This window comes from Triturus cristatus, chromosome 2_2 (assembly GCF_964204655.1).
Source record: "Triturus cristatus chromosome 2_2, aTriCri1.1, whole genome shotgun sequence".
Classification (NCBI taxonomy): Eukaryota; Metazoa; Chordata; class Amphibia; order Caudata; family Salamandridae; genus Triturus; species Triturus cristatus.
In genome coordinates this window covers 1,097,502,106-1,097,526,983 of record NC_140582.1, presented here as the reverse complement: position 1 = coordinate 1,097,526,983, position 24,878 = coordinate 1,097,502,106, and the positions used below count along the sequence as shown (strand labels likewise).

General features: G+C 42.3%; 1 protein-coding gene across 3 annotated transcripts in view; it reads right to left on the bottom strand.

Annotated features, from left to right (window-relative positions):
* The window catches only part of RPIA (ribose 5-phosphate isomerase A), an 87,579-nt gene that overhangs the window by 48,565 nt on the left and 14,136 nt on the right, over positions 1 to 24,878 (bottom strand). For all 3 annotated transcript variants that reach the window (XM_085642654.1, XM_085642653.1, XM_085642652.1), the window contains 3 exons: positions 23,342 to 23,397; positions 13,148 to 13,207; positions 1,932 to 1,996 (listed from right to left, as the gene is read on the bottom strand). In XM_085642654.1, the coding sequence (XP_085498780.1) occupies positions 1,932 to 1,996; positions 13,148 to 13,207; positions 23,342 to 23,397 (181 nt within the window). The remainder of the gene's footprint in view (positions 1 to 1,931; positions 1,997 to 13,147; positions 13,208 to 23,341; positions 23,398 to 24,878) is intronic.

Below are 24,878 nucleotides of genomic sequence, written 5' to 3'. Positions count from 1 at the left end.
AATGTGGAAGCACCCAGGATAATGTGATGCATGGCTAAATACTTCCCAAAGGCAAGACCGATTGCACTGCAAATGCTTGTTGAATTTACTGTGAGTGGCCAATTTCTGCCTATAGAGAAGGGTGTTAAAGACATGTTTTACACTGGAATATTCTTTGGCGGGGTTAGTGATGTAGGCTAGACTGGATGATGGTTTAATTTTGTGGTCCTATTTTTTCTTTCCAATACAAGCTTTTGTTAATGAGGCATTTTTAAGTGCTCAAATGTTATACTGGCTACTTAGTACAGAATTTGCGATCTGCTACTGATGCACACAATGTTTCAAGCAGCTTATGCAAAGGGAAAAGTAGTTGCCAGGCCTCTCCTGAATAAGTAGTAGTCCTTGAAGGACTCTGTCCAAAGTTAGGACTGTCCAAAACTCTCCTTCGGAGTAGTAAAGGCACTAGTCCTCTCTTGTACCCTTCTGTCACCGGTAGATTTCCGCCCGCCAGGGGATACAGATAAAAAGCAACTGGCCCTGAAGGAAGGGTTGAACTGCTTCAGCCTGTCTCTCCGTAGCTTGTTTGAGGTGGCAGGAGCTTCCTGAACCATACAGTACTGAGAGTGCATACTGTTCCAATGTTTTAGCTGTCAAAGCGAAGTATCTATCTCTGACCGTGTGTTGAATTTTGGGTACCTTAAGATAAAAATGAACGGAGGAGCAAAGAGTTGCAAAGGTGTATTCCAGGAGAATTTTGGATGTGAGAAAAGAGGGCGGCGGGATTGAAGAGTCTTATGGCAACTTTTTAAAATAACCCGCTTCTAACCAGAAGACATTTAACACTTGTCCAGTGAAGAGGACCAAGAATGAGTGTGGCGGCAGTGGTGTTCTGGATGGTATGAATAAACCCAATTCCAGTGTTCAATACAGGATGATATGACTAATTGCACAACAGTTTACACTTTGCAGTATTCTATATGCAGCAGTAGAAGAATGTTCCTCCATTTTTTCATGGCCAGAAAACAGGAGGCACATTCACTTATCTGGGCTCAATGAAGTCACTGGCCTGCAGTCCTGAAAAGTATCATGCAATTGCGTGGTTGTGGTTCACGTCTGATTAATCATAGCCAGGGAGTAGGGTCAACGTCCAACCTGTTTTTTGCAGCTGTTTGTTTATGTAAAAATATCATCATGGTACATGGAAAAGGCTGGAAAGTTGAATTAGGGGTCATTCAAAGCAGTGGCTATTTCACTAACGTTTCCCATACAACATGAATAAAAAAAACACAGCTTTTCCTAGAATCCATCACAATGATATAAAATACCGTAAATGAGGTTGGTCTGCAGAATCAAGCACTGTAATCTAAGGTTCTAATGGGTATGCTGCGCTAATGCAAGAAGGGTGGGGACATTTAAAGAGTGCTAAAAGGACCATTCGAGATGAAAATTATATGGGCTAATCCGTCTAAACTAAATAAAGTAGCAATGCGTTTAAAAGATGTGGGACAGCCTGGAGAATGCAGTTGGCAGAGCCGGTCAGATTTATTTAACCATGCGTGCATAGGCAAGAATGGTTCAGTTAGATTAACAATCATGAATTAAAGGAACACCACCTCTGCTGTACTTTTAAATGATGGCAGATGTACATATTCCCACAGGAAACACTTTATCCAAAGCAGACTCACAGCAGACAGAAATATGGGCCCCAAAATCAAACCGCGCCTTGGATTTTCTTCCATCACAGTCTATGTTCGGAGGTCAGCTGCAAGGTTCTCTCATTCTACTCAACACATTTACATAGCAATCATTTCTAGCTTGATACCTGATGAATGATTCTTCCCGTAGTAAGGAATGAGATGCCAACAAAAAAACCTTATAAAAATATTGTTGATATAATAAACTCTTGGAGCTCAAGTTTCGACTAACATATATAAACAGGTTTACTCCCTTACCCACCACCCTTTATAAGATTGAGGTCCGAGTCCACTTCATCGGCTCCATCAATAGCAACATCAAGCTGTGAATAATAAAGAAGAAATGGAGACAACGTGAGATTTCAGAGAGGCTTTAAATGGAAAAACATTTAATCCTAAGCTTCCATCAGTTACGCTGTTACCAGTACAGACTATTGAAACCATGTACAGCCGCCATTAAATAGGCGGCTATTAAATGTGGACTTGTGACCATTATGAAAGGATAAGCGAAAAAACGACGGAATTATAAAGGATAATTATTTTTACTGAAAACCAATGACATAATAAAAGAGTTAGCAAACCTGATGATGGACGGAGTGCTGAAACTTGAATCCGTCATCGTTCTTCTGCTCACTAAGCCACCCCAGTATAGGCCCAGCCATATGCAAATCAGTCTTGCCCCTGCTCCTCGTGGGAACAGTACAGCCCGAACTGCCAGGCCAGGTCCTCCCTTGACTGGAAACAAGCAACCTGGGACCAGTTTTGGGGCCTAACCCCTCATCAGGCAGGCTAGCTTGACTCCAGTGGCAAAACGAGCAAGGGACTCATGTCTGGACATACCCTGGCCACTTAGGGCGAACAAAGCAAACACAATAAGACAATAAAAGATTTAACACCATTCAAGGATTGGTGCTGTACTTTATTTCTTTGAGTTACTTCGTCTGAATGCAAGGAAAGTTTGGCACAGCACTACAATTTCAAAATTGTTTTTTTTAGTTTTTTTTTTTTAGAATTATGTTAAAAAAAATAATTTAAAAAATAGCCAGTCAAACGTGTTACTCTTTACTCATACGAACGTCAAGTTCAAACTAGGTCATATTTTAACAATTCACTAAAAACAAATGAAAGACATACGAATGTTACAACTCAAATTGTTACAACTCATCATTTTAACATTCCGTGCCAGTTTTAAAAGAAGGTCATTTTTTGGGACAAGAATACTAGGCATTGCATGCGCTGTATAGTGCAAGACACATTGTGGCTTACCGAGTACATAGAAGGGCTTCCAGCCCATCTATACTGTTGGTTGGCTTTCCTGACACGCATAGGCGACTTCATATTGGAGTCCCAACTTGTCAATCTTGTGTTTGACTCTTTACAATACACGAAGAATCGTCAATAATTCCTTTACTATATCTTTCTAGAAGGCCTAAAAAAAAAAAGGGCTTTCATAAACCCATTATTAAGGAAAACTAGCCAGGACCCGCTTGACCCCGACAAATACAGACAGATTACAAATGGACCTTTTCTGGGCAAAATGCTAGAAAGAGCAACATTCACCCAGATGTTACAATTCATTGAAGAGAACTCCATAGTTTCCAACTTCCAAACAGGATTCCGTCCAGGAAGAGGTACAGAATCTGCCTTCATCACAATCTGGGATGACCTTAAGAACAAAGCAGACTGGAACGGGGTTGCTGCACTGCTACTCTTGGACCTATCAACTTCCTTTGACATAGTTGACCATGGCAATAGTACAAATACTCTACAAAGCCGGCATAGATTAAACTGCTTTTGACTGGATCACATCCTACCTTCAAAAACAAATGTTATCCATTCTTACCCTTTCTCTCTCAAATCGTACTTCAAAAAAGCAGGGGTCTATCAACGCTCTATGATCTCAATCATGCTTTTTAACATCTACATGAAGTCATTACCTGCAATGATCAATGAATGTCAGCTCCCATGCAAAAACTATGCGGCTGACACACAAATACTCGTTAAACTGGAAAGCCCTAAAGACATTTGAAAACTCACAAATTTTCAGTTGCCTCAGAGCCTTTGATCAGTGGATGACATGGAGCCATCTCAAATTGAATGCTTCAGAAACTGAAATACATGTGGCGAATGGAAAAAATTATGACCCACTCGCCACCTGGCCTGAGGATTTGGGACCACCTCCTAAAGTATCTAACGAAGTAAGAATCCTTGGAATTACCATGGATTGCAAACTATCAATGTATGCCTATGTGAACAAATTAGCAATCTCAAGCTTTATTACAATTAAAACTCTGTAACTCATCTTTCCCCAACTGGGATTTACGCACAGGATCCAGGCTACTATCTCTCTTGTCCTGTCTAAACTGGACGCCAATGGCCTCTATCACAGATCATCTTTATCAACTATGAAAAGACAAAGAATTTGGAACTCTGCTGCCAGACTACGCTCACATATAAAGCCACACGCTCACATCTCCCCTGCCTTGAGGGCCCTACACTGGTTACTGATAGCCAAAAGATCCACATTCAAGCTCCTTTGTATCACCCACAAAGCGATACCTGGAACAGGGCTGCTTTTTATCAGGAATAAAACCACCAAATACATTCAACAAAGGAACATCTGCTCCAGACTGGCACCTCGCCTCAAAATCCCACCATACAAGAAAAAAAAACATAGGTGGCCAATTCTTCTTTGTTCAAGCAGCCAAACTATAGAACTAACTACCTTCAAACATAAGGTCCACAGATAACCATCTTATCTTTAGACGACTACTCAAGAGTTGGCTCTTCCCTACATAACCACCAAACTCAAATGTACAGCATATCCCTGTGTATATGAGCATTCAATTTGATTATGTGTATCTAGATATGTGTATTTCTTTGTATAAATATGTATAATTATGTTTATAAATATACAGATATTCTTTAGGTCAGCTTAACAAATGTACATATCACTTTTGGTTTTATTATTCTATGCTTAACATGTATATAGGTCTCAGCTTAGTTTTCACATAAGTTATTTGATTAGATGCGTATGGTTTTATCATAACTATTGATCTACAATTGCTTCATTATTGTAAAAAGAATACACAAGTTAATTAAAGTACAGCAACATTTGAAAGTCTGAGTTTATTAAATACAACTTAAATCTTGATATATATTTTACCTTTCTTATACATGTATAATTGTATGCGCTTTTGTATCTATATATGAATTACTTTACTCCTACTGAAAAGTAAAAAAGGGGAATAAAAAAAAACATTCGAGTCTCTCCAATGCACCACCCTATGTTTCACCATATACCTCTCTCAATATATACTCTACCTACACTCTATGACTCATCTCAAATCTCATTCAGCTACTTTGATCTCCAAAATATCCCTTTCTATACTCTTCTCCCCTCTACCCTTCCTTGCATCACCCCAAACCTCATTTTATAACTAAGACCCCTCAAACAACCCTCTATATATTGTTACCTCATGAATTCCTCCTTTGACTCATCCCAAAACTTTTTTTTACGACTATGCTCTCCCTAATCCCTTTCTAGATACTCTACCCACCTCCATCTCTCCTTTTACTTGTCCTAAACCAAATATTACTACTATGATCTCCCAAAACCACTTTCTAGACTCTTCCCAATTCTATCCCTCCATTATCCTTTTCAATCCAACTAAAAGATTTACATGTCCACAGCTCAAAGTAATTCAGATTTCCCTATAATAACTCGCTACTCACCGAAAAGCGAGTCAACGCTTCTTCAGGGGTAGTAAGCGCTATAAAAATAAAATTACGATTTGTTTGTTTGACTCGTGTCTGCTTGCTGTCAGGGAACAAATTTTCGTTTTTGTGTCAGCAGCTTCCTATCTTTCTTCCTCGTGTGCTTTACTTTCAATAAATTAGACATCTCTAACTTTGCTCAATGTTCCCGCTCTTATCCAAAATTCTTTTGCTCCCTCCTGCTTTAATTTCACGTGGCTTTATATAAATATATTCTTTTGTGCCCTCTACATTTACAAAATTATTTTATCAATACGCACACATTTGTGTGCTTCTGTGTTCATTTCTTTTAACACACCACACTGCTTTGCATTTGTGCACAGCTTTTCTCACTTTATAGGAGGCACATTTGTTTTTTTCTACAAATCCCTGAGGTAACACCATTTGATCTTCTTTCCAGCATATATCAAGCCTTTGGTTTGGGTTTTATTGCTTAACTGGATTCATGCTGCCACCTACTGTCTATTATTGCAATTACATTATTGGATATCATCGTCCACTTATGAATGTCGGCAAGTTATTTTTCCCTATTAATCTTTTACTTTATCTTATTTGTATCACCCCTTGCTCACTTTGCCACTGGATTCAAGCTAGTCTGGCTAATGAGCGGTGTTACACCGAAAACAGTGCCAGGATGCTTGTTTCCGGTCCAGGGAAGACCTAGCTTGGCAGTTCGGGCTGGACTGTTCCCATGAGGTACAGAGTCAAGACTGTTTTGCATATGGCTGGGTCTGAACTGGGGTGGCGAAGTGAGCTAAAGAACGATGATGGATTAAACCCAGATCTGTGACTGGGAGTGAGAGTCTAAAAAGTTTCAATTCTCCATCCATCATCTCAATGCTCCATTTGCTTCAGTCTCTGAAGATGAAATCTTAGGTTCAAATGAACTACACTCCTTTAATCCCTACCCTACAAGAGTTAATCAATGAAATTTGATATTTCTTTCAGTTGCTTAGACTGTACTTTATTTAGCCTGATACCGATGATTGCATTCTAGTTGTTACAATAGAAATGTGGGTGTCTTTCACTAATATCAGTCAAAGAGGTACAGCCACATTTGATGTAATGGCACTGAAATGATGACTGCGTTTATTGTAAATTGGAGAACGCGTGTCGTGACCTTTTAAAGGAGAACCTATTTGTAGAATGAGATGTGTATATTTAGTAACACATTTTTGATCACCTATGCCTAATATTATGTTATTGTATGTAGTCCTTTACCAGTTCAACAGCTATGACAGCTGTAAATAAATACAAACTAGTTTTTAGGTCTGGCTCCAGGCAGCATTTGAGGTCTGCAAAATCATTTATTGTTATTTTTCTAATTACATAGAGGTGCTTCAGATAACTAGTTTGTCACACATAACAACTGGTAGCAGGATGGTGAATTATTCTGTTCCCCATGCAATGAATAAAGGGGCCTCCGGGAACAACAACAGCTGGGACTATTTGGAGAGCACAGAGGCCATGTTGAAATCTTAGCTCTCAAAGAAACACGCATTCGTTGTGATAGGCAAATGTTTAGTTGACAAATTATGTGAGTAAATATGTAACTGCACCATAATACTTATCAAATCCTATTTTGCAAGAAAAAAATGTGTGCAAAAAAAAAAATGTGTACAAAAAAAACACAAAGTATCATTCTGCTTCCAGCAGATGGCAGCCCCCAGTTTACACCCCCACTTTGGGTGGGGAAAACCATCTGGGAAAACTTAATAAGGCTAGAAGATATGGCCACCTTTGCCAACTCCACCCCTTAGGTGGAAGATGTGAAGTTAAACACTCTTTTCAGTCCCCTTCCATCTTAAAGATGAGGGAACTCCTCCAATCAGGGCTGCTCCCACAGGAGCGTGGCATAATAGCGGGTGTAGTCACCTGATGGAAGGTGCACATTGACACTACCTGCTACTAGCCTAAAACATCCCTAAATTTAGCATTTATGTGACTCCTCCAGACCTTGAAACTAGATTCCTGCAACCTACGAAGAAGGACGACGAAGATGACACCATGCAACAAAGCCTGAAGATGACTACTGACTTGGCCCCAGGCCTACTGGCATGTCTCCAGCTTTAAAGGCTCTGCAAAGAAGGCGACTTCCAGAATCTAGAGGAAGGTTACCTGCTCTTCAACAAAGACCAGCTCTCCAGAGGACAGCGGCCCTGTCCAGAAGAATCCAACCACATGGACTCCGGATCCAGCAAAAACCGCGACTCCTGCTCCCTCTGTACCAGACACCCACAGCTTGGGTCTGAGAGGATCACCTGTCCAGTAAAGTCCCCCCAGCGATCCTGACCTCGAGTTCAGGTTTGGCCGACCTCACCTGGACCCCTCGACAAAGCCTGCAGGCTGAATCCAGTGGCTCCCCCTGACCGCGACCGGCTCCGGTAAGAAGACTTGGACTTCTAAATGCACCTTGATGAGCTGAATCGACTGTGCCCCTACGACGATCTACATCTCTACTTACCTCTGCTGTCAATGGTCTTCCCCCTGCAACCTCTGGTACGACGCCTACAGCCTGTTTGCCGAAAGCAGAATCCTCATGGAAAAGCATTGGGCGCCCAACGCTGAAATTGCAACCTGCACCCAGCCACCCCTGTGCCACTGGAAGTGTATGTTTGGTGCTGCTTTGTGACCCCCTGTGCTGGTCCTAACCCTCAAAGCTTGGCCCATGCAACCAATCTACTTATCTGCAAGCAGTGTGGCTTCAAGCACCCCCAGTCTCCATTGAAACGCATTGAGCTGAACTCCGATTTTGACCTTTGCACCCGGCCGTCCCTGTGCCGTTGGTGGTACAGTTTTGGTACTGTCCTACCCCTTGCTGACCTTTGGTCCCGAAGACTGGAACAGTAAGTGCAGTACTTAACCGTTTAACCGCATTATTGTTTTCCTACATAGGATAACATTGAACAGCTCTGAAATTGTTCTAAATACGTACTTACCTTTTTGCGAAGATCTTGGTCTTAAAATAAAATAAACAAAAAGGATATTTTCTAAAATTGGTGTGGATCTCCTTTTTGAGTCGTGTGTCCATTATTGGTCAATGTTGTGAAATAGTTGTCTTACACTCCTGTGTGTTCGGCCAGAGGCTGCTCGCCCACACTATCACTAATAGAGCACTTTGGGTTTTACATTGAGCCCTTTACACTTTTGGGGAACCCCTGGACTCTGTGCACGGTATAACCACCTAGTGGCATACCATATACAGAGCCAGCTTCCAACAGTCGCTAAAGCCTTCGACTCCTTTGAGGGAAAGTATATGTTCACAATACGGAGTTGCATGGGTATGCCGGAGGCTTTCCTAAGATGGAAGCATGCGCTGTTGTACACGACCCAGTAACAAGGGTGCATGTCAATGGACAGACATTGGGGATACTACCTGTACACAGAGGTACACGACAGGGCTGCCCCTGTCCCCAATCTCGTTTACACTCGCCCTTGAGCCCCTAGTGTGCATGCTCCATCAGAGACATGCAGACGCCACGCTGCACTTTAGAATGAGGCCCATCAGTGACTCCCATTACGTGGACAATATGGTGTTGCACATCCGTAACCACACAATACACCTAGCGCCAATACTCCGGGAATATGCCCGCTTAGATCGGTACTCCAGGCCTCAGTATACACTGGGTGAAATTAGTTGTATTCCCCCGACATCAAGTACGCAACCTCACTCACCAGACTTTCCTCTGGAATAGAGCACAGACTCAGAGACTCGGACTTGGTGGTCCGTGAGAACTATGGGAGGGTGGTGTCGAAGCTGGAGGAGCAGATGGCATGATGGTCCAGAATGCTGCTGTTGCTGGCAGATAGAGTGGCGATCCTGAAAATGACAGTGCTCCCCAGGTTTCTTTACCTCTTCACTATCATCCCCATAGTGCTGCCACAACCCTTCTTTAAAACGGTCAAGTCATTAACATGATCACACTAGCTTGGGAAGGGAAGCAGCCCAGGATCAGCTAGGACATACTAACACTTCCATTTGCACAAGGAGGATCTGGTGCACTGGACATATATATCTATATTCCTTATGTGCTCAGGCACTATTTGCACATTATTGGTATAGCCCTCACGCATACACACCAAACTTAGCAGTGGAGGCTCACAACGCACACCCCACTCCACTCAACGCCATTTTGCCACATCAATGCACAAGTGTGCGCAGAGAGAAGAATAACACTATCCACTGCACAACGAAGGCATGGAGAACACTAGGTGCCCAAGCCAAGAAGCCTCTTTGTATTCCCCACAGTGCCCCTAGAACACCATTCGGCAGTTTCGGTCATCCGTAAGGCTGGTGCGCTCGCCATGTTTGCTAAAGATGGGCAAAAGACACTGGGAAATGTGAATCCAGGAGGGCAGTTCATCTATTTGGCAGACATCCCACACACTCCACACCAGACGCCATTACTGGCATCCACAAACTATCACCTCATGGGCTGGTATGAGGGAGTTGTATCCTACTTTCCTGACAGTGTCCCCCCGCACTGAGAACGCTCCAAATTTTGGTTACTAACAACACGCAGGAATCTCATAACGGTATTATATAATGCAGCTCAAACAGATGGGTAGATGACCCGGAACCCAGCATTACACGGATGGAACGACATACTTGACATGCCCCTGACCATAGAGGAATGGAGATTTTGTTGCAAATTACGGGAATGCTCACACCAAATTGAAATGTACGCATAATTCAATTTAAATATTTACAACAAATGTATCACACCCCTTTAGGCTGTTCCGATATGAATTGCAGGGAAGCACAAATTGGTCAAGAAGTGGGGCACTGGACGCAGGCTTTATGCCTTTACCCTGGCAGTGCGCCATGGTCGGGCAGTACTGGATACAGGTAGTGGCAGACTCGTCAGCTATGGTTATGGAGCCAAATGTGTTTGCTTGGACTTGTCAAACAGATACAACCCACACATTGTAAGTTTGTGGCAGTAGCACTGCTGCTAGCAAGACTTAGAGTAGCTATGCACAGGGGCGAAAGAACAGAGCCTAAACCCAAACAGTGGCTACTGGACTTTTCATATTTTTTCGAACAATTGGAAATATTTGCTGAGGAACTGCCACTGCCGTCACGCCCAAAAGACATTTTGAGTCCACTTGCGTACTATTTGCTGAAAGCTCCAGATGGGAACAAAAGTATTGTGTGGTATGGGAGGTGTTGTCAGGTGGCGACTGGGTTGGAATGCTAGTACTGGAACGATGGTTAATGTATCACAAATGCAATATGTTTTGCTACATGCGGTAATTGATGGCATACTGTTTGTATCTGGTTTTTGTATGCTGAAAACCTTTAATTAAAAATAAAAAAAACTAAAAAAACATCACATCGCATTATTGATGTTGTCATTTTTGGGGCCTTGGGCAAGTCTTCAATACTTCGCCTCATTTTCCGTTCTGCTTAAACAGTAAAGTCAAAGGCAATGTAAATATGTAGCACCCTGAAAAGAACAGTTTGAGCAATAGTGCAGCTGTTAGTTCTGGGTACAATGTGTTTTCGGCGAGACAAACTTAAAAAAAGCCTTCATGGTGTACATTTGCTACAGCTATACTTCAACGTCTGGATGTTCGAGATCCAGAATGTTTCTTCAGGTTATTTTACGAAAATGACAGTACGACAATTGTGGACGATTGATTAGATAGAAAGAAACTGTATATATGCAGGCATCCTAGTACACAAAGGTTGTGGCCATTGGTGCATAAATACACTCAGTATGAGTGCAAACGTATACTTTCAAAAAATGTATTGGTATTTTTAGAGTTTGAACTTATCTGGAGAGCAATCAAGGATTTATACTTGTAAATAGATTTACTTCCATGGTTGCTTGTACTCCCAGAATGGGACAACAAACTAAGTAGGCCTTCTGGTCTACCAAAATCCTGCAAGTTTGTGGGAATTCCCTATCTAGGGAGGCAATATATCCCATAACTGGCGATAGGAGGTTTGCTTAGGGGCACATCATTTCTCTAGAGGTAAAGGGCAAATGTATGTGTGGTGTATTTTAGCATACATAAACTTACACCCATTCCCTTTAGTATCTGATGATAGTATTTTAAGGACAGTAGTTCCCCAAAAGAGAAATAAGGTGCCAAGTCTATCGTGTGTGAATACTTACACGTTTGCGTTCTATAAGAGCAAGAACGTCATGCCTGGATTTTCTAAAACAACTTTGAAAATCACTCTAGAGGTATAAGCCTACAGGAGTAAATTAAAGTCCAACACTTTTGTGAATAGTACTCCAGTGATTAATTAGTGGTAATACAGATAGCTAGATTTGAGAAAAAAACTGATTTACAGTGTGCTTAATGTGTGCACCCTTTGAATGTTTAGTCCACTGATGTATCGACACTGCATTATTTTATGCAGCGTACACACCATGCACTGTATTACACAACACATGCAGAGTTTACCGCTCACATCTTAATTCGCAAAACCTTCATCGGGGAAGTGTCAATCTTCAGCTACGAATGGAACCCAATCACCTGGTCTTCCGCAAGCTGCTGAAAACTTGGCTCTTCCCTAAGTGATTCCCTGAAGCTTCTGTCATTCGCCAGCGCTGGGATGCCTACGGGTAGGTAGGCGCTCTACAAATGCGGATTCATTCATTCACTCAAGCTGGAAGAATATCCTTTCTGTGCAGTGAATAAGAGATCACACGCCACAATACCTTTCCGCACAATCACGCGTTCTACTAGAAAGTAAAGGGAAGACTTTGCTACGCCCACATAAACAAATGAGAGATTTTAGCATCACACGTAAGGAGTGACTTAGTCCAGTAATTAACAGCTAGAAGCAAAGTCACCCGTGCAATGCGAGGACAGTCGGACGTGCAGTCATGTTCTGATACTAAACAAGGAAAGACTGGCTTGTGAGGTCGCAAGGGTAGGAGGTAGGACTAGGAACCGCCTTAAGCTTATGGATGAAAATTAGATAAAAATAAACCTGTTACCACATGGTGGTCCGCTGCATGATATACAACTTAAGCTTGTATGGGCTCCTCAGCACACCTCAAGACACCAGAATGGCGCCAAAAAGCCGACTGCTTCCAGAGCTCCACCGAGAAAGACCAACCTGCTCTACCATCCAACGTTCGGGTCAAGTGGCTGAAGGATAATACGCACAAAGTAAACAAAGTAACAACTATTTTGAAATAGCGCAACACGAATAACAATGGCCTAAATATTTTCCTTAATGAAGGCAGGTTTTTAACTGTTGTGAAACTTGCCTTATTAAAAAAAATTAGGTCCATGAAGTGTGGAAAATCTATTGTGTTTGGCATATTTCTGTACGGTGGTTGTTGAGGGGCCGCCATTAACTGCATTCAGCACTTGCTAGAATTTCTCCACAAAGGAGCACACGCTTAAGGCTCACACTTCAGTCCTGCTTGAGTGAAGAAGCCATGACCCAATCTCTCAGCACAAGACAAAACATGGGCTCTGTTGAGAATGTAAAGGAACACTCGTGCCAATATCCTGATCAGAAAATACCATTAAGAGTCTACACACAGGCAAGGACGTCCCTCAATACAAGTCCATTTACATTTTGTTCTACTAGAAAGATGAAGCGCAACAAACCGTCAAACTTCAAATGTCTCTATCAAAGAGGATAATGTTTCAGGAAGTGACTAACATTAGTTACAAAATCTTTTTCCTAAACCAAGTACTGAAGAAATGTTTTACCCTCTTACCTCTGGATGTCTGTCCAGGTCACTTAAAATTAATCCATTCTCTAAAATCAGCTGACGTGCCTAAAAGTAAAAAAATAAACAATCGGGCTCAAAAGGTACAATAACTTTTTAATAAGAATTAACTATGCTAAACATTATTGAAATGGCTTGGTAAAGTGAGGAATTTTGTGAAACTGAAATTAGCGACACTTTAAAAGTTAACAAAGAATAAAAAATGTTCCCATGATCATTGGTACATACATTTTCATTCTGAAGTCTATGAAATGTGCTCACTTAAATGGAAGTTGTGGCTAAACACATTTCTAATGAAGTAGAAATATTAATTTCTTATGAATGGCTTCCAAGAGATGCATCTCATTCCATGGCACTGGCCTCCGAAGGTGAACACCGGGAAGGAGTTACTTACCAGAGAAGGTGGTTTTGTAGCTTGCCCTATCATCGACTTACATGCCGAGGCAAGTGAGTACCTTATTTTTAGACTAACCCACCAGCACACTGATAGAAACTCCACATATATCAGACACAAGAAATTGAAGATCTAGTTGCTACTATTGCTTTACAATGAGAATAGACCTTTTCTCACTTCAAGGTTCAAGAGCTTAAACACATGCGATAGTGTTACAGGTAAGTACAGCCCAATATATTCCTCATCAGAGCGAGGACAACTGGAAATCCCTCTGGCAGATGTAGCACAAAGTTAAATGTGTGCATTGGAAACAGGCACCGGAGAGCACCAGCATGTGTTTGATAATGCACAGCTGGGCTGATGCGAGCGGTCCAGAGTGTTCCATGAGCAGATCTTTGGACAAGCGTTCTTGACCACTGCTAGTTCTTGGAAAACCTCAAGTCAGAGAATCAGACCCTCAAAGATACAAGAGCTGGGAAGACACGTGCCACGCAGGTGTGGTCAACGTCAGGAGGGTACCTAGGGTCAGTGGAAGCTCGTTGGACACTGTACTTCAAGGAGGGTGCACAGCTATTGGATCAGCAGTATGTACCCAAGACAGTCTCTAACATAAGGTGTCCGGGACGATGCAACCTTCAAACAGAAGAGCTGGGCAGGAAGGATTGTGCCCCGTGAAATGAAGGTACGTGGGGCAACAGGTTGCAGGAATGGAGGTTTGATTTGGGGAACACACAAGAAGGAATTGGCTGCGCCCTGAGGTCTTCCCTCTGGCCTCACTCTCAGTACAGTTCTGTCTCTTTCACAAACTAGCACTGGAGAGCCAGCATCCATAGTGGATGGTATACATTGTGGTGGACTTGCAAGGGCAGCAGAATTAATATTGAGCAGGTTCTCGTTTTAGGTAGGAGGACCTCAAATGGCAGGGCCATCTAGTTAATGACAATAGAATATTTACAGAATTCAGAATCATAAGCGAGGGCATGTATCCAATTGGACTTTAGAGAATATGTACACCTACTCCAGACGAGTCTCCGTAAATTAGAGGCTGTTGCTGGGGCTTTAACTTTATTTTTTTTTTATTTTTTAAATATGAGGGATGTCCATGGCGTCTTCTGCCTTTGTTCAAGGGCTGCTGCTTGCACCTCACCCGCTCAATCACGTTCCAACTGGAGGAAATAAATCTCTCGCTTTCACGGAGGAGTGTGTGGATTCAGACTAGTCGCCTATTAGCTTTAGCTGATACGGTTTTTGTAAGAAGAGGTGCTGAATTTGTGCCATATAATGCAGGTCGTGGTCACCAACACTCATTTGTGGGGACCACAACATAACTTTCATCATCCACATTCACACAGCAAGAGAGAGAAGGGCAGAAAAGAGGGGAATGGGAGAGGATAACAGAGAAAGGAAAACAAAAGATGTAGAGTAAATGCAGGGATGGAACAGAAGTTGCAAGCGTGTGATGGGCAGGAAGTGTTTGGTGGTGAAAGATGAAAGGATTCAAGGTTAGGCACACTTGGTATTTGACAACCCCAGCATTCAACAGTGGGCTCCTAAGAAAATCTTTGGTCCCTGCCATCTTTTTGTTTTATAACTTTAGCAAAAGCAAGGAGGGAAGAAGTAGGGAGATGAGGTGTGCAGGAATAGGTGACACCATTTCTTGGGATACAGCAAGTGGGTTGTTTCTGGGCAGTAACCCATGACGTAGTTTACCCCAAGTGTACCAGGTACCAATATTTATGTTATGCATTCTACTTGGACAGCCAAGGTACTCCCACCGGTTACAAAGTTAATGGGGCGTAGAGGACTAGTAACTGAGAATCACACAATGAATCATACTGAATAACACCTATGTTGTCAATGCGTTACTTTAGGCGTGATATATATATTTATTTTTTTAACATTGGCCCGAAGGTGAAAGTTACACTTCAGTTCTTATCTCATGCTTACTTGAAAATCTACAGAAGCGCGCCCAGGCCTCAGATTGTTAGCAGAGGCTAAACTCCCACTCATGTATCTACAAAGTGGGCAAAAGATGAAAATTTAGACACGCTGGAACCAAATCTATTTTTGGTGTACTAACTTGGAACGAAGAAGATGAATAAAAGGTGTGGCCTCGATAAAAAAAAAAAAAAGTCTGGATTAAAGATGGCATCCCAAAGTGTAGAGGCCACAAATTCGGACCTTCAAATAGTCTGGTAATTGGGGGCAGGGGAGTATTCATGTCCTAGTTTATTTAATGCATTTTTATATAGCGCAGACTTTACCCAAAGGTGTCAGAGCGCTTCACAATAATGAGCTGGTGGCCAGTAAACAGTATCCAGAACAATGCCCCTTCATAGCACCAGTTAAGGTCTCAACTAGTCCTTTTACACTTAGACAGGAACAGATGAAAATATTAGATCATCTCACACTTAAGTCCTTTGGGACATTTAAACTTTAGAGGCCATGGCACATGATCAGAAACCTCCTGGATGCAGTCAAATTTTTGGTGGCCGGGGTACCCATTAGCTTAATTACATATTGTATTGTATCTGTACATAGCGAGACCTAAACGCTTTCTCTCTGGTGCAACTTTGTTATATATAGTGCTACATACAATAAGCAGTGTGAAGTGCTCAGACTGGTACAGGGATCCTGAAAGCCTTTCAGAGTGTATGGATGGAAGAGTGTTATAGTTTGATGGGGAGAGGATAGAGGGGGTGAAGAGTGTGAGGTTTAAAAAAGGTGGGTGTAAGCACAATGCACCAAATGTCATCGTGCATATGCATATAGCGTAGAGTATTTAGGATAAAAGTTGTGTATGAAGGTACTTTCCAACTTCACAGTGTACATTACCAAATACGTAACATGCCATTAATATGCACCTGCTGGGTACACTTGGGTATATGGAATCCAATCAGCAGCGTCAAAAGCATTAGGAGACCCAACCCATCAGAAGCTTTGATAAACCAGAAAAGGGATGCTATCCTGAGCCCACCTAGAAGAGACCATGGATCAACTCATTGGTGGCATTGTATCCCGACCAAGACTTCAACCATGCAAAACCTCCATAAACTTAAGGGCTTGAAAAATGGTTTAATCTGTTCCAGAATCATGGAGGCCCCTTCCACCTGCACCGAAAGCTCGCTTTGTGGAAACAAAATGTATTCTGATCCAACTGGAGTTGAAACAAGCTTAAGGCCAGGAAAAGCCTCTGGTAGCAATTTTAAAAGCCCGTTTACAAAATTTCTCGCAGCGCAGCGCATGCGCTGACTCTGCGAGACCTAAAAAGGGAAAAAAAAGCACCCTACCGACTTAGGATCCCAGAGAGACATGCACAGGGCATAGACAGCAAACTTTCAACATATATCAAAGCATCGAGGTCAGCCAGGAGCAAGTTTGCCCTTGTGTTGCTGCCCTGTAGAAACCATTAAACAAGTTCTCTATCATCCTGGTTAAGAAAATGCATCATTTTCATTTCACAATCAAGCTGGTTAATCTGCAGTCCATTGACCCACTCACCTGCCCTCTCAACACCGGTGCAAAGTCTGGTTCAGAGAGCAGGGAGAGGCTGCCATGATTCCAGAACAATTTAAACCTTCTTTCTAACCCATACATTTCTTAAGATGGAAATTGAAAACCGTTGGGTTCTAAAACTGCCCACTAGTAGTGTGGATGTCCCTACCACTGGCAAACAGCGACATGTATATATTTCAATATACAGACCCTTAAAGTTTTGGGACCCAAGGGGATGACATAATGCATGGAAATCTACAACTCCATCTTCCTCCACTGAAAAGAAAGACAGCTCATTGAATATTTAATTGTTGGGCCCCCATCAAGCAAGTGTACTCCAGTATGGCTTCATAGAACTGCAGTCCTTGTTATTTGTAAGGTGAGCTTTAAAGTATAGGGGATTTTGATACCATTTGTTTGAGGTTTGAAACCCAGCCACATGCCAGAGTTTGGACCAGAATAAAGTCATGGTCTAGAGACAAGACATTCCTCTCCTTAGCACAAATTAATCCCTTCTGGCAAAATGTTTTCATTGAAAGCAAGATACCCGATGAGTTCCGAGCTTCCAAATTTACTGAATATCTAGCATCTAAGAGCTGTAATAAAGTTTGGGTTTGTAATTCAGCCCCAAAAGGAATAAACTTTTGGGTTTTATGGGTCTACCTTATTTGTAACACTGAGAATACTCAGTTATTGGTGGATTGTTTCCAATACCAAATTACAAATTAACAGAGATAAGGCCCAGGGTAATTACTAGTAGCCGAGATTTTTTCAGGATTTCCACCCATCACTTTTTGTTTCCTTTAAGGCCAAATTTAAGAGTTGGAAAATGTGGTTTATTAGTTCATATAAACCATAAACGTACAGTATATATTCAACCACAATATCATGCCCATATAAAAATAGAAACAAATACAAACAGACTTAAAAAACATATAAAGTCCAATTAATCATAGCCGCAAATGAAAAACACAACATTTAAGCCTCGCTAAATTCAGTACATCATATAATGACCTATGCAGTGCACTTATGTTTTGATAAGTCTCCTATTGCTACCTCCCTTCACGGTAGCTAAAAATAAAAAAAAACACGAGAACATAGTGATGTAAATAACATACAGTAATTTGCATAGTGCAAAAAGCAAGAGAACATAATGAAAGCGAGGACAAAAATAGGATAGAATAGTTATGACCATAGCAGCAAATGAGCAGCACAATTAACCAAGCACCTCAGAACACAACTTTTAGACTTTGTCAAGTTTATGGCATCACATGAGGACATCTACACAGCATTAGTATTTTGGCTGATCTCCTACGGATACCTTCCCCCATAGTAGTAGCTAATTTTGAAGTCTAAAACATAGCTATGGGTAGATACATACTATAAAGTGCAAAGGACCATAAAACCTAACAAACGCAGACGTATACAAAAGGAAAACAGTGTGACCGTAGCAGCCAATGGAAAGCACAGCACACTAGCATCACCAAGTTCAGAGCATCGTATTGTGGCATAAACACTGCACTCAAGAGTCAACACGTCTCCTGTGAATATCTCCTTCCAAAAAGGCCACCATTTTTTACCTGAATCACAGCCACACTGACATCCTGCTACAAAGTGCATAGTGCATAACAAAGTGCTAGATGCAACCATGTCCCGTCCTGACTCTAGTCTACTTATGTCTGTCCGGCACAATGGAATACTAATTTACTTTATACTGCTCTTAAGATTACATTTTTTTTATTTAAAAAGCTCATATGGATATCACCCCCCCCCCCACACACCCAGTGTAGCTGCAATGTTGTCCTGAATCATGACCACATAGTGCATGACAAGGATCTAAATGTGGCCAATTGCCCTCTTAGCACTATTCTACTTGTGTCTGTCGGGGGGGGGGCTAGATGATCCAACTAATCATGGCAATAATTAATTTGCAAAGGGGCTTGTGACTTGCCATATAAAAACATCAGTGGGATACCTATCACCAGCTATAACGTGGCCACTCGATGATTAAACTAGAAGGTCACAGTAAATGGGAGTAGAACACAGCCGTGGATCTTAGGGACCCACTGAAAGGATAGGAAGCAGTATTCTTCACACTCGGCTACTAGCAGCTCGTCATCAGGAGTCCGCTGCGCCTAGTATCGCCAGCTAATAACGCCCTTCCTGGATTAAAACCTAGCGGGGCTCTGGTTGAAATGGACCTGCGCCCTCATCGGATTCTTAAAAATGGCAAGAAACAACCAGGAAGTGGTCCTCCATCTGGGGCAAATGGAATGAATATCAAGGGGGTATCTGTACTCCCCCCCCCCCCCCCCCCCGGACCCTGGGTCTGATGACCAACTCAAGCCTTAACCCCCGTTACAGCATAGTGTATTCTGTATGTTTGTACCCATGATTGCATCATGACTCGAAGCGTATAAATCTGTATTTTATTCTACTGCTTTGCACTGTCGACTTTGTTGGTAATCAATAAAACAGAATTTTTTTTAAAAATGGCAAGAAACTGCACCAATCAAATATTTAACTTAAGATTTCATAGGTTAAAGGTATCCGCGGACCTACAGGGTCTTATTTCTAGGAATTCTTTAAGAAGCAGGGCCCTCCAGTGTCCTAATAAACATGGGCAGAGGATGTGGAAGAAAGTCTCCTTTGTCTGATGACATAAATGACACCTCTTGTCCTCTGAGTGACCCTCCTCCTGCCACTTAGGAATTAAGTCCAGGGTCAAGAGCAGACCAAAATTCATTGTCCTCTTGACAGTCACTGAATGTGCCACTTCAAAGTAAGACTGTTCCTGCCGGGCGTCGAAGGAGTTGAACTGTCAACGCTGCCTGACTTCAAAATGGCGCCTGCGGAGGACATAATGCCTTGTGATAACAGTCAGTCCCTCTACATTAGCGGCGGGAGGCGTCCCCTATTCCTCGGTGGGCGTTCCATCCGAGCTTTCAGCAGTCCAAAAGCCCCGTCGCACTACGGATAATCCGGGGCATAAAGCCTCACAGTTTCACACATCGGCAACTACTAGTCCTTTGTGAATAATGCTGAAGCCCCTACCTCTTCCCTCCCTCACTCTCTTTCCATCTCCCCATGTCCTTTCCTCTCTCCCCTGAATTTCTCTCCCCTTGCCTGCTTTTTTCCCCTATGCCTGAGCTATGCTTCTGTAACTCATAAATATATATATATATATATATATATAAATAAATATGTAATATATAATTGTCCAAGCGTAATCGCTGTTAAAATGTAATCCCGAGTGATTTTACTATCTGTATATTTAGAACTCTAATCGCTAGTATATGTAGTAGATCTTTGTACTTACTACCATTCCTATGTGATTTTAGAGTTTATTCGTTTGTATCTCTTCCTTGTGTGGCTTTACAACTTGTACATTGGCAATTTTTTTTCTTTTCTCTTCTGTTTGTATCTCTTCCTTGAGTGACTTTACAACTTGTACATTTGCAAAAAAAATTCTGTTTGTATATCCTATGTAACTCATGTAATCCAAAGTCCTTATGTAACGCAACTGGTTCTTTTGTAAAGCGCTCTGACACCTTTGGGTAATGTTCGCGCTATATAAAAATCGCAATAAATAAATAAAAAAAACTCCAGCCACCCATTTGTTCACTTGGCCAGCATCATTTTATCCTCCAGTCGACTTTTTCAGCCGGATAATTTGTTCACTGCTTTCTCGAATAGTTGCTCACTTGTATCCAGTTGCCATAGTTCGCTAATGCCACGGTTCTCGATGCTATCATGCAAGTACTTGTTGAGGCATCCCTTCCCCCTTGGTAGGTTTATTTCGGTGCATAGCGTGCCATCAAATCAGTAGGAGCATTCCTCATTTTGTGACAGCATCTTAGGAAGGCCCCTTGTCTGGTAAGGATTGCTTTACTGGGGAAAACTCACATTCCCCTTACACTGGCGAGGCAGACCTCAGCAGGTGGAGCACTCCTTTGCATGTCCGCGTTAGGAGCTTCTCTAGGAGCTTGGAGTCTTCACTGAGCACTAGCTCTCCCCCATAGGATACCGTCGGGATCAGTTTTGACTTAATTACTGTAATGAGAGCAAGTGTGTTTTCAAATACTCCACCCAGTCTTTCTCACTTACGCTAGCTTTGTTTGCCGCCGCTGGGCTCTTTTCGATCTCACTGAGAAGTTTTCAACATTTCTTCTGATGGTTTTATTTTGAAGACTGTAGTAGCTTAGCCCATAGTTAATCGTGCCTGCTTTTCCTGAGAGACCAAACCTCTTGTTTTAGCATCTCACGATCATCACAAAGTGTCTTCAACAGGGTGGTATTTTGTAGAAAACGCAGTAATTTATCTATTAATCCAGGCTCTTAAAAGGCAGATTGACCTTGTCAGACTGGTGGTTTTTAGGATTAATGCTTGTACCTTTGTAATATCTTGTGACCAGTTATTTCGCCACCAAACGCTCCGAGAGAGATTCCCAGGCCGTCATTAAATTCTGCTCAGTGGTTTTTACTACTTCCAGAATCTCTAGATTCTGCCCAGTCTTGTCATATTTGCTCTAATCCCGATGTTTTGCGGTTGGTGATAGCTCTCGACACTGTGATTAATTTTAAAGTCTGGAGCTTGCCATGGAATAATCACGATATGAGATCATGCTGTCCGAGGACCTGGTCCATGTTGGAAGAATATGCCCCGGGAGGCGGGCATTTAGAACTATCAGTCCAGGGAGGCCTCACTCATGTTTCTCCCATCTCTTTTGCAATTTTCTTCCATTAGTGGAGGTATGCTGCGGCTTGTAGTGTTCTTTGCCATTTTACACTTTGAATTTCTTTTTAGATGAGATGTCTCTGGGTGGGGTGTCTCTGGCTTGCTTTTCTTGAGAACTGTGGTCCACAAGCTAAGGGTTCTTGCAATAGTCACTGCTTTTTAAATAAACAGTACAGATATTGGGCTATCAGGAATCCACCTCACAAATATAGAATATTGGGGGTGGTTGTGATGAGATGAGTTTTCCTTCCCCATTCCTGGCAGTACATAATATAAAATAAGCAAGAACTGTACGCTATCTAGTGGGTCTGCTGTGTTATAGAGTTGCTTTTCTTGGGGCCAACTTTTATGCAGGTCCTGGTCTTTCCTGACCTCTTTATGCAGTCAACCTAAAAATACACAGTGCAGGAGGAGTAAATAAGGCCTGGCTGTCAAGGTTGTGTTTTCCTTATATGGGACTTAGGTGATGCTGGTCCTTCGCTTGGTCAATCTTTGGGTATGCTTAGCTTTTGCTTCCAATTGCATTTTGTGATTGGGGGTGGTGGTCACAAGAGCACACCCGATACCGCAAGCCGCACCCAACGTAGTTGGGCCGCTTCCACAGTGCACGGGGCTCAATCTACTGCCACGGGGCTAACCGCAGCTCTCCTCTCACCCTACTTCCGTTGCACTATCACCAACACAAGCACTTGCCCAGGGTCCCACTCCGCGGCACATAACTTTGTGTTCAAGTCAGAAGGCTGGCTGGTTACCTGTAAATGACTGTGGACTGGCGAGGGGGCTGATGGGGAATAGCTGGAGCAGACGAAGCTGGTAGTCAGTGATGATGGACACTGACAGGCTAGGGCAAACAGACCAACAATGGTGTTCACCATGCTCTTTGCGGCAGCGGGAGACATGCCAGCTCTCTACCCATCATCTCACCTCAGAGAACCGCAGTGGGACGATGGAACGGGGTCACGGGGGCTCACTGGCTCATCACCTCACTTTGCACGCCCAGGGGGCATCCTCTGGTGGCGGCGATTGGACTACAAGGGTTACGAAGCTGCGGAATGCCCGTTTCTTGCAGCAGCGGCTGTGACTCGCATTCCCTGACACACATTTCTGTCTGCACTTCGGCACTCACCGATCGGCTCAATGCTATGCTGTACTCGTTTAAGAGCTGCTCTTGCATCTGCTTTTTGCTAAATATGGCGCATGACTCCACATATAGTGAAAAGTGGCATCCGATTAGTGAAGTGGGTAATTGGGAGCCAGGTGATCAACTGTGCATCCACGGGGGTGAATCTGTGCAAATCTCTTCAATTTATAAACCTCTGAAATAGGGCTTGAAAAATGCATAAAACTTTGCAATATGGCAATAGGGCTTTAAAACCCTGGATTGTGCATGGAGCATTGGGAAACATGCCTCAAATGGTGTGCCTGCTTGGACAAGCCTGTGGCAAGAGGTCAATAAATGGTTGCAGATATTTCATAATCCTTGCTGTGACAGTCCTTAATATATCGGCCACTAAACAGAAAAGTAAAGAAAGATAAACTTTGCGAGCACTCTTACCTGAAAAGATGTGGGAACGCACACTACATTCAGATTTTCTTGTTTTACCCTTTCAGCTACAAAAAGAAAAACATATCAGTTAATGTTACTTTGTCACAGAAATCCTCTCTCTCAGCATGTTTCTCATAGGTTTTATTTAGAGCCAATGTAATGTCGATAATACAAGAGATATTTAAAAGTGCCCTGTTCTTCCCTACCAAAAAACAGCTCACATATTGCATCACTCCTAAATGTCTACATAAGAAATATGGAAGTGCTTTGATACACTCAGTTCTAGTCCATTTCACCGAAGGAAAATCCCCAGCACACGACTCAGATGTGCCACTGTCCTGCTGCAAAATTATCGATTAGGGTTTACTCCTACCCCTCATCACCCACATACCTGTTTTGTGCGTCACACTGAACGTTTTTGTGTTGTGTAAAAGCTGGATTAATAGGGTTGGGGTGCTGCAACCTAGACGTTACGCCATGATCTCCTGTTGTGCACCATTCCCCTGTTCCCATCAAATTTTTATGTATGTATTTTTTTTACACAAAGTGAGCTCCCCATACTCCTACATTCTTTTGCCTCCCCTTTTTTCATTCAAAGGGGGGAGCGGGAAGGGTACTTCAACGCCTTTGTACTTCCACAATCTTCTGCCCTTCCAGACTCCTCTCCCAAGAAAATCTTTCACGCTTCCACCTCAATACATAATGCATTATGGACAGGAAGACAATCAGATAATGTTGATGAGAAATATATGATCTCTAGCTAGAGTTCACCTTCCTTCGAAATAGTAAACCACCTCCGTTCAGGTCTTCAGAAAATAAACCAGTACCAAGAAGCTTCTCAAATGCATCAACATTATACAATAAAAAGTATGCCATTTTGTATGGCTCTGATCGGGGATGGCATGGTATTGGCTAGGAGAACAAGTCACCCAAGTTTTGCTTGATGGTTTAGATGTAAATATTCTCAAAGTTCTTGTTCTTTTTCACACAGCACACTGTAAATCCAGGACCACAATGTAGACATTTGTGAGCAATAGAGGATTCTCAACCCTGAATGGAGAAGGTATTCTTTTCATAGGCAAGTGAAATTGCTTGGTTGTAGGTACATTTCCAGTCTTCCCATCCAATACAAAGAATTCCTGCATCAGAGTTCCCTAATCTCTTGACATGCATGAACCTACATGTTCTTACATGGGAAACTACAGAATTTTAAGGCACCTTATTTTTTTCCTATAATTTTGGAGATGTGTATTAGGATATGGACACAATGCAATCTATAATAGGGAATTGCATTGCCGTGTTTTAAAATTAGCTATTTATGAAAACCTAAAATATCTCATGTCTGTGGGTAAAATACTTGACCTACAGCGTGGTTATAACGTAACAACAAACAGAATGTGACTGATACCCCTGGAACTAGTACAAAAACACTAACACCTTTTAAAGGCATGCAAAGAATATAAACAGCATTTTGATTAGCCATCACATTTTTTATTTGATTTTTTGAAAACAAAACAGTGTGGGTCAGTATAGAAATACGTAAGAA